General features: G+C 31.4%; 1 protein-coding gene across 1 annotated transcript in view; it reads left to right on the top strand.

Moving 5' to 3' along the window:
* Positions 1 to 8705, top strand: part of LOC135194176 (uncharacterized) — an 89135-nt gene extending 80430 nt beyond the window's left edge. Inside the window, exon 3 of the mRNA XM_064219190.1 lies at positions 8472 to 8705. Coding sequence (XP_064075260.1) covers positions 8472 to 8705 — 234 coding nt within the window. The remainder of the gene's footprint in view (positions 1 to 8471) is intronic.
* Positions 8706 to 13297: the final 4592 nt, after the last annotated feature.

Genomic DNA, 13297 nt, shown 5'->3' with positions numbered 1-13297 from the left:
AAAAAAAAAAAAAATTTGATTGTAAAACAATAGGAACTATTTATAATTATTTTTATAAATATAATATATTTTCATTTTATTCCTTGTTTGATTATGATAATAAAAAACAAAAAATGTAGATATTGTTTTTTAAATTAACTTCTGTACACTTCGTAGCGGAGAAAGTATGAATCTAAGCTTCTTCGAAAAACTATAAGGCTCGATATTTAAACTCCTTTTTCAGTTAACGTTCTATTTGATAGAATTACTGAAAAATAATTATAAATATATAATACCAAGAATTTTGCATATGATTTAACAAAAATTCGCCACGTTGGTCTAGTTACTAGCTGTGACAGTGCTAGACTCCGAGGTCCTGAATTCAAACCGTGTATTGGGCCATTAATAGGAGGATTGGTTTTTCTGTCATAATTTTCCGTAGCAGCCCAAAGTCTGTATATTGGCAGTGTTTACATTGTCAAGCCTCGGTAAGTACGTAGAGCCTGCAGTCATTGGTGAGGGAATAAAGAGTGCATTAATGTTTGCGCACACTTGCGCACTTAATGTGCCTCGCGCAGTTGGCTAGTATCTCTTGAGCTACCCAGCGGGACTATCTTGAGATTGTGACCTCATTTAAGGAATGTACTGATGAACATGAAAAAGCTTTGATTCGCATTTCAGAACTGGAAATGATTCTTATTGATGATCAAAAGTCAGCAATAGAATTAAAACAAATAGAAACGATCCCATAATGTGACGCGACCGAAAGGTTGTGTAATGAGTTCGGTTCTCATGCCTAAAATTAATTATATCCATATGAATTCACATAATAAGGTGAAAAAAATACTTAAAATGGAATAAATTTATTAATAAAAATCAAAATCATCAAAAATATAAATACGTTAACGAAATGAGAAATACCGGTCACATTTGATTGATAAGGTATGTAAATGAAAATGTAAAATACAAAATAATAAATTAATGTATGAAACGGACATAGAACAACTACGAATAGAAATTTCTAATCTATAGAAAACTTCATAACAGTAAAAAAAAGTATGACATGACAATCTCCTTGAGTCGCTAACTTGGAAACATTTGATTCTTTATCGAATAAATTTACTTGTAAATGTTTGCATACTGAGTCGCCCTCTGCTACTATTAATATTACCACAGTGTTTCAGCCTATCAAAGTCAAGTCAAGTCAATGTTCACCAAGGACCCATGATCATAACAAACAAGAATCAGAATTAAATAAAAAAATATATTAGTATCTAAAAAGCTTAGGGCTTCGGCTCTATATTGAAGAGTGCAATAAAAAATGTATTCTACACATGCTCACCCGGGGCAAACCTACCAGTAACAAATGCAAATTTATAATTAGCACATTTCCATATTCACATACCTCGATAGAAGCACAGAGTTTTCATATTTATTACTTGTATGTTTATATAATTTGAATGAGATCGTTACTATTTGACATTAAAAAAATCATTTATATGTTTAAGGTGACAGAGGGTTTTATGTTCCTACCAATGAAATCCAGAAAATAATTGGTAATATTAATAATTATTTTATATGTAATGTTACCAAGGATAATCTAACTACATTTAATTTGGATTAATTTAATTTAAAAAAAACAGCAGATAACTTTGCCGATTCAATCATTTGTTTTCATTCATTCAGATTATTTAAATGACTGAAAATCTTGGAGCTAATACTTGTTGACCTTCAGACAGGATATAATATATATATACAACATACAACATGTACAGCCTTTAAATCTTCACTGCTGGGCTAAGGCCTCCTCTCCCTTTGAGGAGTTAGGAGCATATTCCACCACGCTGCACGCTGCTGCACGCTGCTGCCATTGCGGATTGGTGGATTCACATATGGCAGAGATTCGTTTCCTCACGATGTTTCCTTCACCATTATTTATAAACACTAATTAAGCACGTGAAAATTAAGTGGTGCTTGCCTGGAAAAAATAAACCAAAAATAAAACCTGCAATCATCGGTTAAGATGTATGCGATCTTACTACTGGGCCATCTCGGCTCGACTTTATAATTGTATTCAACTAACATAATGTATCTCAAATGTTAGAAAAGAGTAAGTTTTGAGTTTCTTGCCGGATATTCTCGGTAGAATCTATATTCCCAATCGGTAGATATATTTAAAATAGTTTTGTAAAATGTCGATTCAAGTACTCCGGCCGATGTTCATCATTAAATATTTGCTGTAATTTAATCAAATCGAAAACAAACGTTCGTAAATAGGAGACGACGAGACTGGCTCACCGCGCAATTGTAACTATATGATGCTGTAATAATATAAAAAATCTGAAAAATAACAAACATGCTTATGCTTTAATTGTGAAAATAAATAAATATTTATATGAAGTTACCAAAATTAGATAGACAGTAGATATCTTGATGCACCAACACTATCTAGGAGGCAGGAATAGCAAAAAATTCTACTTCACAAAAGAACACATATACGAACCAACTTTAATAGTGTGCTCGAAATATTATAGTAATATCATCTCAAACGGATATACGAATTAGTATATTCATATACATATTTAATCTGTTGTACGTGTACACAAACATTTATGTATGCATTTGTAATAGATATATATCTATACATATCTATATTTATAAAATAACATGTCCTGACTGACTGATTCCTCATAGCCGAGCGTAAATTATTAAAGTTAGAATATGAAATAAGAGTTATAAAAATGAAACTTTATTTTTGGGATGCTGATTAAAAATGAGAAGATACGTATTTAAGCGTTTCTGCATATTCTACCCTAATGGGTGAAGTACACACCAATGTTGTATATAAAGAGTTCTTCAATTAACGTAATATTTTAAGTTATTCTGTAAATATATTCAACTTCCACGCGAGCAAAGCTGCGGGGAACAGCCAGTAGTAAATATAACACAAATAAAATAACTATTTTATTGAACAGTGTTATAAAATACAAGTTTAGTCATAAATACAAGTCTTAAATGTTTCTTAAAAGTATCAATCGTTATTGATTGGCGAATATGTAATGGCGGTACATTTCATAGAATAACTGCCTGCACTTTAAACTAGTGTTGAAAGTATAAATCTTGTGTACAAGCAACGTAAGATTAGAATTGTCAGAGGCACACAGTAGCTTACTGTCTTACCAATAAATACAAACTCCTTCGTGAAATAAGGACTTGATGGCTATTATACTATAATGTATATATTTCGACTCGATTCCAAAATTTACAGTATGAAAATATATTTATTTATGTTTTGCACGCTTAAAATAAAAGTATTTCATTTTTTAGTTTAATGGTTTTTAGTTTTGCCATTGAACAAAATAGATGTTTAACTAATAAAAAAACTAATAAAAATTTAATGTCGAACTACGAGTCGTATTTAAAATTCTTACTTGTATATATGTATGGTATAAAACAAATTCGTTTTCCGTTTCTGTATGTATATCCGTCTATCTTATTATTTCTAAAACACTCATCGTATTTTAATACGATTTTCATTAATATAAAGAGCTATATAATAGATGTGTTTAAATATATAATTTGTAAATATTTTGTATAAATTTTCTGATTGATTTATTCAAAAACATGTATTCGTATGCTTACATGGCAGGCACTGGCTGAACCTTAGGTAAAACATCAAAACAATGTACCAAACAATTGTAGCTCTTTAAAAAGGCCGACAGAATTAATAATAGCATATCTCTTCTAAGGTACACTCAGTATAACTATTTCGATCTCCTACACATTAGTCAAAAACTAAAGATTATTTACGAAGCGATTTTTAATTATTAATCCTTATTAAAATAAATAGTTTAGTGACATTTAGAATAGATTTTTTAGTACACTGCAACCACAACCGTTCCTACGTACGTAAATCGTTTCCAAAATAAGTGTAAAACAAAAAAAAATCTTCGTTCGTTCGCTGCGAAATATTTGATCGGATAGCTGTTAAGTTAAGCTTGTTAAAAATTATGACCTTTAGAATTCACTTTACTCCAATTTTAATCTGTAAGCTGTTGACAAATGTTAGCCTATGATTTGCAATAAAATTACGACTCAACCTTTTTTATATTAGCTATATTTCTCATTTATGACATACATAAATATATATTATTTTTAAATACATGCGGACGGGCAAATGGTGTATCTGTCGCTGTAAAATATATTAACCATTCCTTACATCGGCAAAGTACACCGACACTGGGAGATATGTTACACTGGCTCACTCAACCATCAAACCAGAACACACAAAAGTTGATCTAATCTAACCAGACGGGCTTGCACAGAAAGCCCTATCTAGTAAATAAACAAACGTCATAAAAACCAACCTACTCAAAATGTTCTTGCAAAGCGCACTTCCCAATTTCTTTAATAATAAATTGTACCTTTTCGAAGCCAGACTATTCGCTTCTCTATATGAAATACATTATTTCAATCATAATAAAAAAAGTAAACTACATGTCATTTCCACAAACAACTGTTGACATTAAATTACTTCATAATTTTAAAAAAAGAACACTGTCTAGGGATCGTTTCAAATAATTCGTAATTCTATATTCTATCTGTATTAATGGTATATCTGTCACTGGCATTAAAACAAGCATTTATTTTGAAACAATAAAACGATTATAAAGATAAAAGAGAATCAAAACAATGAATTGCATATGAAGCATTCAATGTTAATCAATATTGCAAAACAATTTCATTGAATAATTTATAATTAGGTGAATAATTGACTCGCTAATTCTGATCATTATTTTTATGTGGCAACATTTTCTATACGAATAATAAAATATCAAGTAATTTAAACGTTAGAAGTATTTTTAAGTATTACACAATTAAAATTAAAATAAAAGAAAACAGACTGCAGAATTGGTATTTAAATATATAAATAAATACAACAATGGTCACGATTTTTAATTATTTCTAATTTACCATAATAATCAGAAAAAAAAATCAAAATTCTAACATGGCGTTTCTCGATTCGACCGTGTTGTACAGATTTTAAATATTCAAAACAGAAAACCATTTCTAAGGTCACAGTATTAATGTTATGCATATTTAAAGACATTTCATGTTTTATTTCATAACATTGCTATAAAGTGTTTTATATATAGCGCTTTATAAGAATGTTACGCTAAAATATGATTTAATTATTCTTGACCGCTTCTTGCCGTATAATGAGTCTGGCTGTATAATAACACCATCTTATGAAAGTATGAGACTTTACCGTATTTAAACACAGAGACATAGTCTTCGAGTTGCCGAAATTTGCCCAAACATTTGTATATCTTATAACACCGAATGTGTATTTTTATTACACACTGCTGTGCCCGTGTGAAGTCGGAGCGCTTGGGTAGTATTATTAAGATATAATCAAGAGCTTATCTTAACTTATCCATTATGTAAGTTAGGATGGCCTGCAGGTCAGCCTCTTGGTCACACGCAAGTGAAAGGAACTACTGATATTTCGTAAGTATAGAATTTCTGAGTATTCTGAAAATCTAGGCTCGGTTTATCCGGGGTCAATGAACTATTATTATTACATAATCAATATTGTATGTATTTTATGTGAATTCATTTGAGTGTATACTTATGTTAAGCAAATTATTTGACATATGTCAGTTTCCTAGATTTGATTTCCTTCACCGTTGAACACGAGTTGATCCACAAACTAACCACATGAAAATTTCTTAAGTACCTGGATTTGAACCTGCTTTTTTAAGCTCTCTTAATTAATGTATATCAATTCCCCTGCATTGTTTATATCAATAACCCTTTTTCACTCTACGGAGCGTTAACTGTCCTATTTAATATTATTACATTACAATACAAATTTATTTTTTTCTACAATGCAATACGAGAACTTAATGGAAATACAGAAATAAATTGTAAAAAGGTTTTATTGCTTAAAAAGGCAATTCTTTTCAGTCAACATGTAAAAATTACATACAAAAAATATTAGGATATTTTTTTATTATTATCAAAATGAATAACATATCAATTTAAGCGATTTATAGTTATAAAAATGGTTATAAATGCATTTTACACTTTGTAATTCGTAGCAATAGTTTTAGTAATATATTTTTTTTAACATAGGTAGGTGCACAGGCAAATGGGCCACCTGATGGTAAGGGATCATGACTGCCTATGGCGCTAAAACTAACTATTCCATATATCGCCAAAGCGTCACCAACCTTGGGAACTGAAATGTTTTGTTTTTTATGTTATAGAGGGCAAACGAGCAGGAGGCTCACCTGATGGAAAGTGATTACCACCGGCGAAAGCTGGTTCCACAGAGTGGTTGTGCGAGGCAGAAAATCTCTTAAAAATCGCGCTGTTGTGGATTTTCGGACATCTATATGTAACTTTTACCTGTAGTTACTGGTTCAATCACCCTCGAAACCGGAACACATACTATTGCTGCTTGGAGGTAGAATATATGTTGAGTGGGTGACACCTCCCCAGATGGACTTGCACAAAGCACTACCTAGTACGTTACTAGATATTTAAATTTTCACTTGTGGTGCGACTTGCATTAGCACAACGAGTGAAAAATCGATTTTCGATTCGATCGATTTTTGTATATCATCGGTTATACAGTACGAGATAAAGTCCTTCGGTATACTGATACGAATTCAGAACGTGCTAGTAACTCATAACAGATAAATTAATTCACCTCTTTTTATTGAAAATGATTCATAAATTTCGGACAATATTTTCAATTTTTTTTTCAAGTTCACGTTAACGCTTATACACTTTATAAGAATTACTGATTCATTGATTAACGTATGTTTTGGACAGGTATTATACTAAAAGTGATATCAAACCTCTGTTGCAATGGAAGTAAAAACGTCAGCTGCTACGTCAGAGGGAATTCTTTTAATTCAAGTTGTAAAATCATACCTTTTAAATTTATTGAATACCATTTCTACGGTTACAAATTCTTTGTACGCTTTCATTATAAGACAATAAACAGACTTCAAAGTGAGACCGACATCCATAACAGATACGACATTAATTAAATTGTCTAATTTAATTAAGTGGAACAATATCTTAATTATTTCACTAGCATCTAAATATACCTTAAACCGAAAATGCCTTATATAGGAATCAGTATAAAATACAAATACGATCAGTAATACTATATAGATTAAAATACGTGAAAGACGTTCTTTTGGTTAAGAGCTCTCATTTTGAACAGAAGAAAGTTAGAGCTTATTCTAACACGTTCACGTGTGGGTTGGTGTAACACCTGGCATACTTACTTCCGGCTCATACAGATTGCCTCGATATGTTTTGAAACATTGACGACGAGATTAATTGGATCCTGTTGTGAGAAATGTTCCACCCTACAAATAAAAGTTATTCAATATTTAAATAATAACATCAATTTTATGAAACTGAATAAACTATAATGGAATGTCTATAAAATGATTTGCACAATATTATAGTTATATACATAGATAGTTAAACAGGTTTGCTGTTGCTATTATAATGATTTCCTATTTTAAATCTTAATAACTTTTATCTCTGTGGGTTGAAAATTAGAACTCGGTCCCATTATAAGGATAAAATAAGCACTTGATAATTCAGTGGTGCTTGAATTCGCAATCATCGGTTAAGATTCACGTATTCTAACCCAGTGATTAGAATCCATGGTCCAGTGACCATCTCAACGTAACGTGGTTAAAAAAGGAATAGCAAAAAAGTTTTTAATTTTCTTAAATAATATTCTTCAATATCTAATATATTAAAATTGAGATATTAATAAATTTTGATGCTTCAAAGGAACAATTATAATTATTTTGCAAATATGTTTATGATATTCAAAATGAAATGGTATACTACGAAGTACCTACATCGTAATGTCAATGACATTTCGATGACATTTTATCTATGACAGATATTTATGACGTTTCTATCTGTCAATTTTATATTTATTATATATAGCGTATATTTATTTTTAATTAAAAATCACAACTAAAACATCATCTGTATTCGGATTTGTTAAAGCTTGTTTATTTCAAGTACATGAATTAATGTACACCTTAAAATGGCTTCAACTGTACTCGTCTACATTCACCGCCCAGTAATGCGTTAACATTTGATTTTATCCATGAATTGCAAAATAATAGCGTCTCTCTCTTCAATATATTCAAATACGATTTGCTAGAATGAGATGGAAGACAATCCTATTGCAACCTGCATCTGATGTGCTTTCGAGATATAAGGCAATTGTGGGACAAAACGGCTATTTATTTAGGTAAAGGCAGTTAAACTACCTCTGATTGACATCTGTCTCGCTCGAATGGCAATAAATTAATGCCGTTTATAATGCATTTAAGCATCTGACGTAAATACGATTGTATTTAACAATTTATTTTCTAAATTTAAAATACATTTTACATGATTCGAAAAACAAAGATTAAACAGTATACTATCTGAAAAAGATGATAGGGGGTGAGGATTGGGACATGATGACCAATGGAGGTCTGGTATCTTCACCAGAAATTCCCTTTGGTAATAAGGGCGAGTTCTTCGATCTCTCTTTAGAACTAGACCCGAAGAGCTTGGACTGTAAATGCAGCGCGTCCAACAGACGAACTGGTTTGACTGCTAACATTAATCGCGACCGTAACCTAATTATTTTAACCGATGTGTCGATAGAATTGCACCTGTCGTAGTTACGACCAGATTTCCAATCAGCTAAATCGATCTATTCAATGCCTGATAATGAAATTAAATGATTCTTCACGCACTTGCTTGGGAGTGTGATTCCTATATATATTTACATACCATACATACTATTTTAAATCGATGACGAATTATGAAGTTTCCTACTATGTTTTCTATTAACTCTTCAAATTAATTAAGCTCTTAAACATAATAAGCAGCAATAACCCCAACATTTCTCACTACTAAAGGTCGGTGAGAACTTCTGGAGAGAATCATTGCTCATTATTATGGAGGTGATAAAATAAAATAGATTTTATTTAATTTCATCCTAATTTCATTTTGATGATTTAAAACGTATTTGTATTTGAATTTTGCCTTTGAATCATCAAAACATTTCAAAAGTTAGTATTATTAAAACGTAATTTTAAATACATGACTAGTCTCCAGATATCGGAACTGATTCCACCAAAATACTTCAATGTAGCAACTGTTACATGAGGTAGAATTCCATCTGACATAAGGGTAATTTTTCCTCCACCACCAAGCACGAAATGATTACAACAAAACTGATTAGTTCCATGAAAACTTAGTAGCGCGATAGGATTGTAACCCGTGATCATATCATAGTAAGCATCAACTCGTTTATCCGCTGGGTACTCTCGGTCGTCCATCCTAAATCAACGATTGACATTCAAGTTACATCATGAGCCAATTTAAAGTAAAAACATAATTTTAACATTTCAAACGTACTTCGTGTGACCCAGTAAAAGATTTTCCATCACTCGAAACACAGCATCATCCTCATTCATCAAACACGGAGATGCTGTTCCCAACTTTCGCCATTGACCTACAAACATCGAATAGAACAGATGGACTGAAAATGAGTATGCTTAAAATGTATTCTGCAGTTTATTGCTATGTTAATAAAGCGTAAAATCGATAAGCCAAAAAAATATTCTTCTAAATTTCTTGTCTGGCATACGGTTTTTATTGATTATTCAACTCTATTCGACCTCTATTAAGTAGCAACCTCCCTTATTATCCCTTTTCTTTGGATTTTATTACTTATGCCAAGCGCAGGCGTAATCTAAAACAAATAGGAGAAAGAAATAACAGCAGCCGGCTTCTTTACAACGGACATTGACCTTAATTATAAAACAAAATATTATTTACATTTGTGATTAAAGATAAATTATGTTATAGAACGCTATGCTCCACTTTTCGTTTCTTATAATGAATCTGTCAAATTAAAAGTGTATAAAATGTAACACGTATTATGATATATCAGTTTGAGGTGAGGATTAACTAAATTGTATTCATGTTTTAAATATCGTTACATCATCATCATCTTTAAGTAGCGTCACAATATATTTACAACATCATGTATATAGTTAAGTAAAGTAACACCTGTAAAAATCCCACTACTGGGCTAAGGCTTCCTCTTCCTTATGAAGAGGAATGCAGGGATACAAACAGGGATAAAAAACGAAAAAATATTTGTATCTAATTTCAAATGATGGCTTTACCCAATTTGCATTTGAAACACTTGGACCTTGGGATATGCCAACAACCATCATTAGGAGTATAACACCTCGCCTTATTGCTTCCACTGATGACAGGAGGGCTGGGTCATTTTTCGCCCAAAGGATCGGAATTGCGATTCAACGATGAAATGCTGCTAGCATTCTTGCCAATATTCCACGCAGTCGTGATTTTTTAAGTTGCTATTTTTAATTTTTATTTATACATAAGTTACGCCTTTATTTAAATAAATATTGTACTCTGATTTAAAAAAAAAACGTGTAGGTACATTCTATTTTTAAATAATAATCTTTTTAAATTATACACAACCAATTAAAAATGTCTAAGTGACTCTGGACTGTGAAATGATTAACGTACAACTTTTTTTTAGCATTTAAAATACACTGTATAACATTGTAGTCCCCAATCGCTTTATCTAAATAATATATTCTAGAAATAGCCTCATAAATAATGACTAAGACGGATAATTAAGCTTTTGATCTTACGCCGACCCCTTATTACTAAAGTATCCAAGCCATAACATTACACAGATTCTATAGTTGATGAAAACACGTAAATAGATAAATTCTAAAAAGCATTACTAGCTGACTAAATGACTCAGTAATACATTAAAATTAAGTAAATTAAAATAAGCAATAAGAACATTATCAAATTTTAATTAAAAAAATCCTAATTCAAACAAGGAACGTTTTTTTTTAATCAATTTATTGTACTTATAATGGACAACCTAGTTCTAGTTTTAATACAATTAAAAAAAAAAAGGTTCGAATTCGAAATTCGGTTTCGAATCTGTAACGTAACATCACGAAGATTGGTGCACAGCGTACATTTACGTAAGAATTGTCTATGTATTTCAATAGATTATAGATAAGGTAAGAATTGTATTTAAGCATTAGCCCATTACTATTACAAAATCGAAGGCTAAAAATATAGATACTAATAAATTAGAACTTGACCGGTAACTAATTTCGTTAATAATCGCATTTTGATAAGCAAGCGGTGGGAAAAGGTCGAATTAGGTGCAGTTAGCATACATTCACTTTAATGCGATACGAAAGTAATCCTTATGCCCTTTTTAATACGGATTATATGTATATTTCATTTTATAGTAGTAAATACGAGCTGTCATTGCAATGCCTAAGTTATTTAAGAGATTAAACGTAAATATACATTAACAGTAACTATCGTTTTAAATGAACCTTCGAGAAATAAGGCCCCAATGTGGAGGGGCCCCGTAGATATAAACAATCAAATGATCTATCAACTAGTATATTCTTTTAGCAAAAATAAACAATGTCATGTATCTACGTAAGGATTATTATAACTTGCATTCAAAAAATTAATCAGTTAATCGCTCTTTAAGTAATATCTTATTTTATTCAAGGCCCCCTAGTTTCGAGGGGCCTTAGATATTTTCAATGACTAATGGGGGCCTACGATTGTATACAGCACTAATAACAAGCATATTGATTAAGCAAGAAACTCATTGGCTAATAATTCACACCTATCTTCATCTCGCACGGAAGTGTATTTCATAATTTGACTAGTACACGCCTCGACTCCGCCCACGTTATTTCGAGGCAATTAAACCCATTTTGACGAACGGTATTTATCACAATTGCATGCATCTTTGAACACGAGAAATTAAAATTAATTTATGATACTACGGTTTATTAAACGAGTTCTTGCAATTAAATCTTAGTTGAAACGCAATTTCGACTGCCCTTATGATATATATATTTTTGTTTAGAGCTTATAAAAGTGTATTACAAAAGTAGATAAAATCCGATGTCATATCTTAAGTTAAAATTCAATAGTGATAGGAAGGACATTCCTCTGTAAGAACAGCGTGATTCAAAGGAGATGGTAAAACGAAACCAGGAAAACTAATGCGTCGATTTCGCCTTCCATCCTCACAGCTTCGACGTCCTGGGTTTTTAATATAGGGCACGCCCTCAAACTATGCGCCTTCTAGGCGCCTCGTGTGTCCAGAACACTTGAGAGAGATTGCAGTCAGAACTCGGAACGACCACAAGCTTCCATACGCACTAAAAAAAGGGGCCCCCCTAAAAAAAGTAACACCCCTCGGTGTTACTTTTTCTTCCTATAAAAAGATCTACGCTGTCACAAGTGGAGCACACAATGATCATGAACTTCGCCACTGCATGCTAGAAACAACCATCCAGTTAACACTCGTCCTGCATACCTGATTCGTGATACCTTTGGGTTAGTTTACCTGAAGGTATACCAAAAAATTTATAGAAAACGCATGTACAACTCTAATGACCTACAGTAAAAAGCTTGCCATTAAACCATCTTGAAGTAATTTTATAATTTTTTCATGGAGTTTAGTTCTTATTTAAAAAAAAAAACAGATATATTTATTAAATAAATAACTAATCATCGTAACGTTCTCAAGATATGTGACACAAAAGAAACGCTATACACATATATGGAGTTACACATACATATAGACACATACTTCAAATATAATACAGCTTAAATTAAATATATCAATATAAGTTGGTAACTAGATACTAATATTATAAAGAAATAAAATTTGTTTTTTTTTTTTTCTACTTTATGTAAGAATATACCTGATGGTATTTCGTGACCGTTCATTGACATTTGTGCAAGAAATAATAATAATCAATCCTAACATCAGACCAATGCGCCAACCTTCCAACGACCAACCCTGGGAGCTACGACGCTGTCAGTTGTAATAGCTTGTGATAATTGTTTTGATGAATTAATTGAAAGTAAATTAATGCTTAGCAAGAAAAGATCTTATACTTCAGTATTTAGGCTACAATTAAAACTTGCACGTCAATGTCAAGGAGTAAAACGAAAAAAAAAAGCCCAGAATGAGCCAAAACACAGTTGTTTAAATGCGCGAAATTCAAATTATGATTTTAACATGCTTGTTTGTACGTAGGTAATCTCCGGAACTAATGATAGAAAAAAAAAATCGGTTAGAAAGATCCTATTTCTGAATGCTATATAGTATAAATAATATTTATATAATTATATCTATTAATATACTAGCTGTGCTCGCGAC

This window comes from Vanessa tameamea, chromosome 26 (assembly GCF_037043105.1).
Source record: "Vanessa tameamea isolate UH-Manoa-2023 chromosome 26, ilVanTame1 primary haplotype, whole genome shotgun sequence".
Lineage (NCBI taxonomy): Eukaryota > Metazoa > Arthropoda > Insecta > Lepidoptera > Nymphalidae > Vanessa > Vanessa tameamea.
The sequence above is the reverse complement of the archived record's forward strand: the minus strand, read 5'-3'. Positions and strand labels throughout refer to the sequence as shown.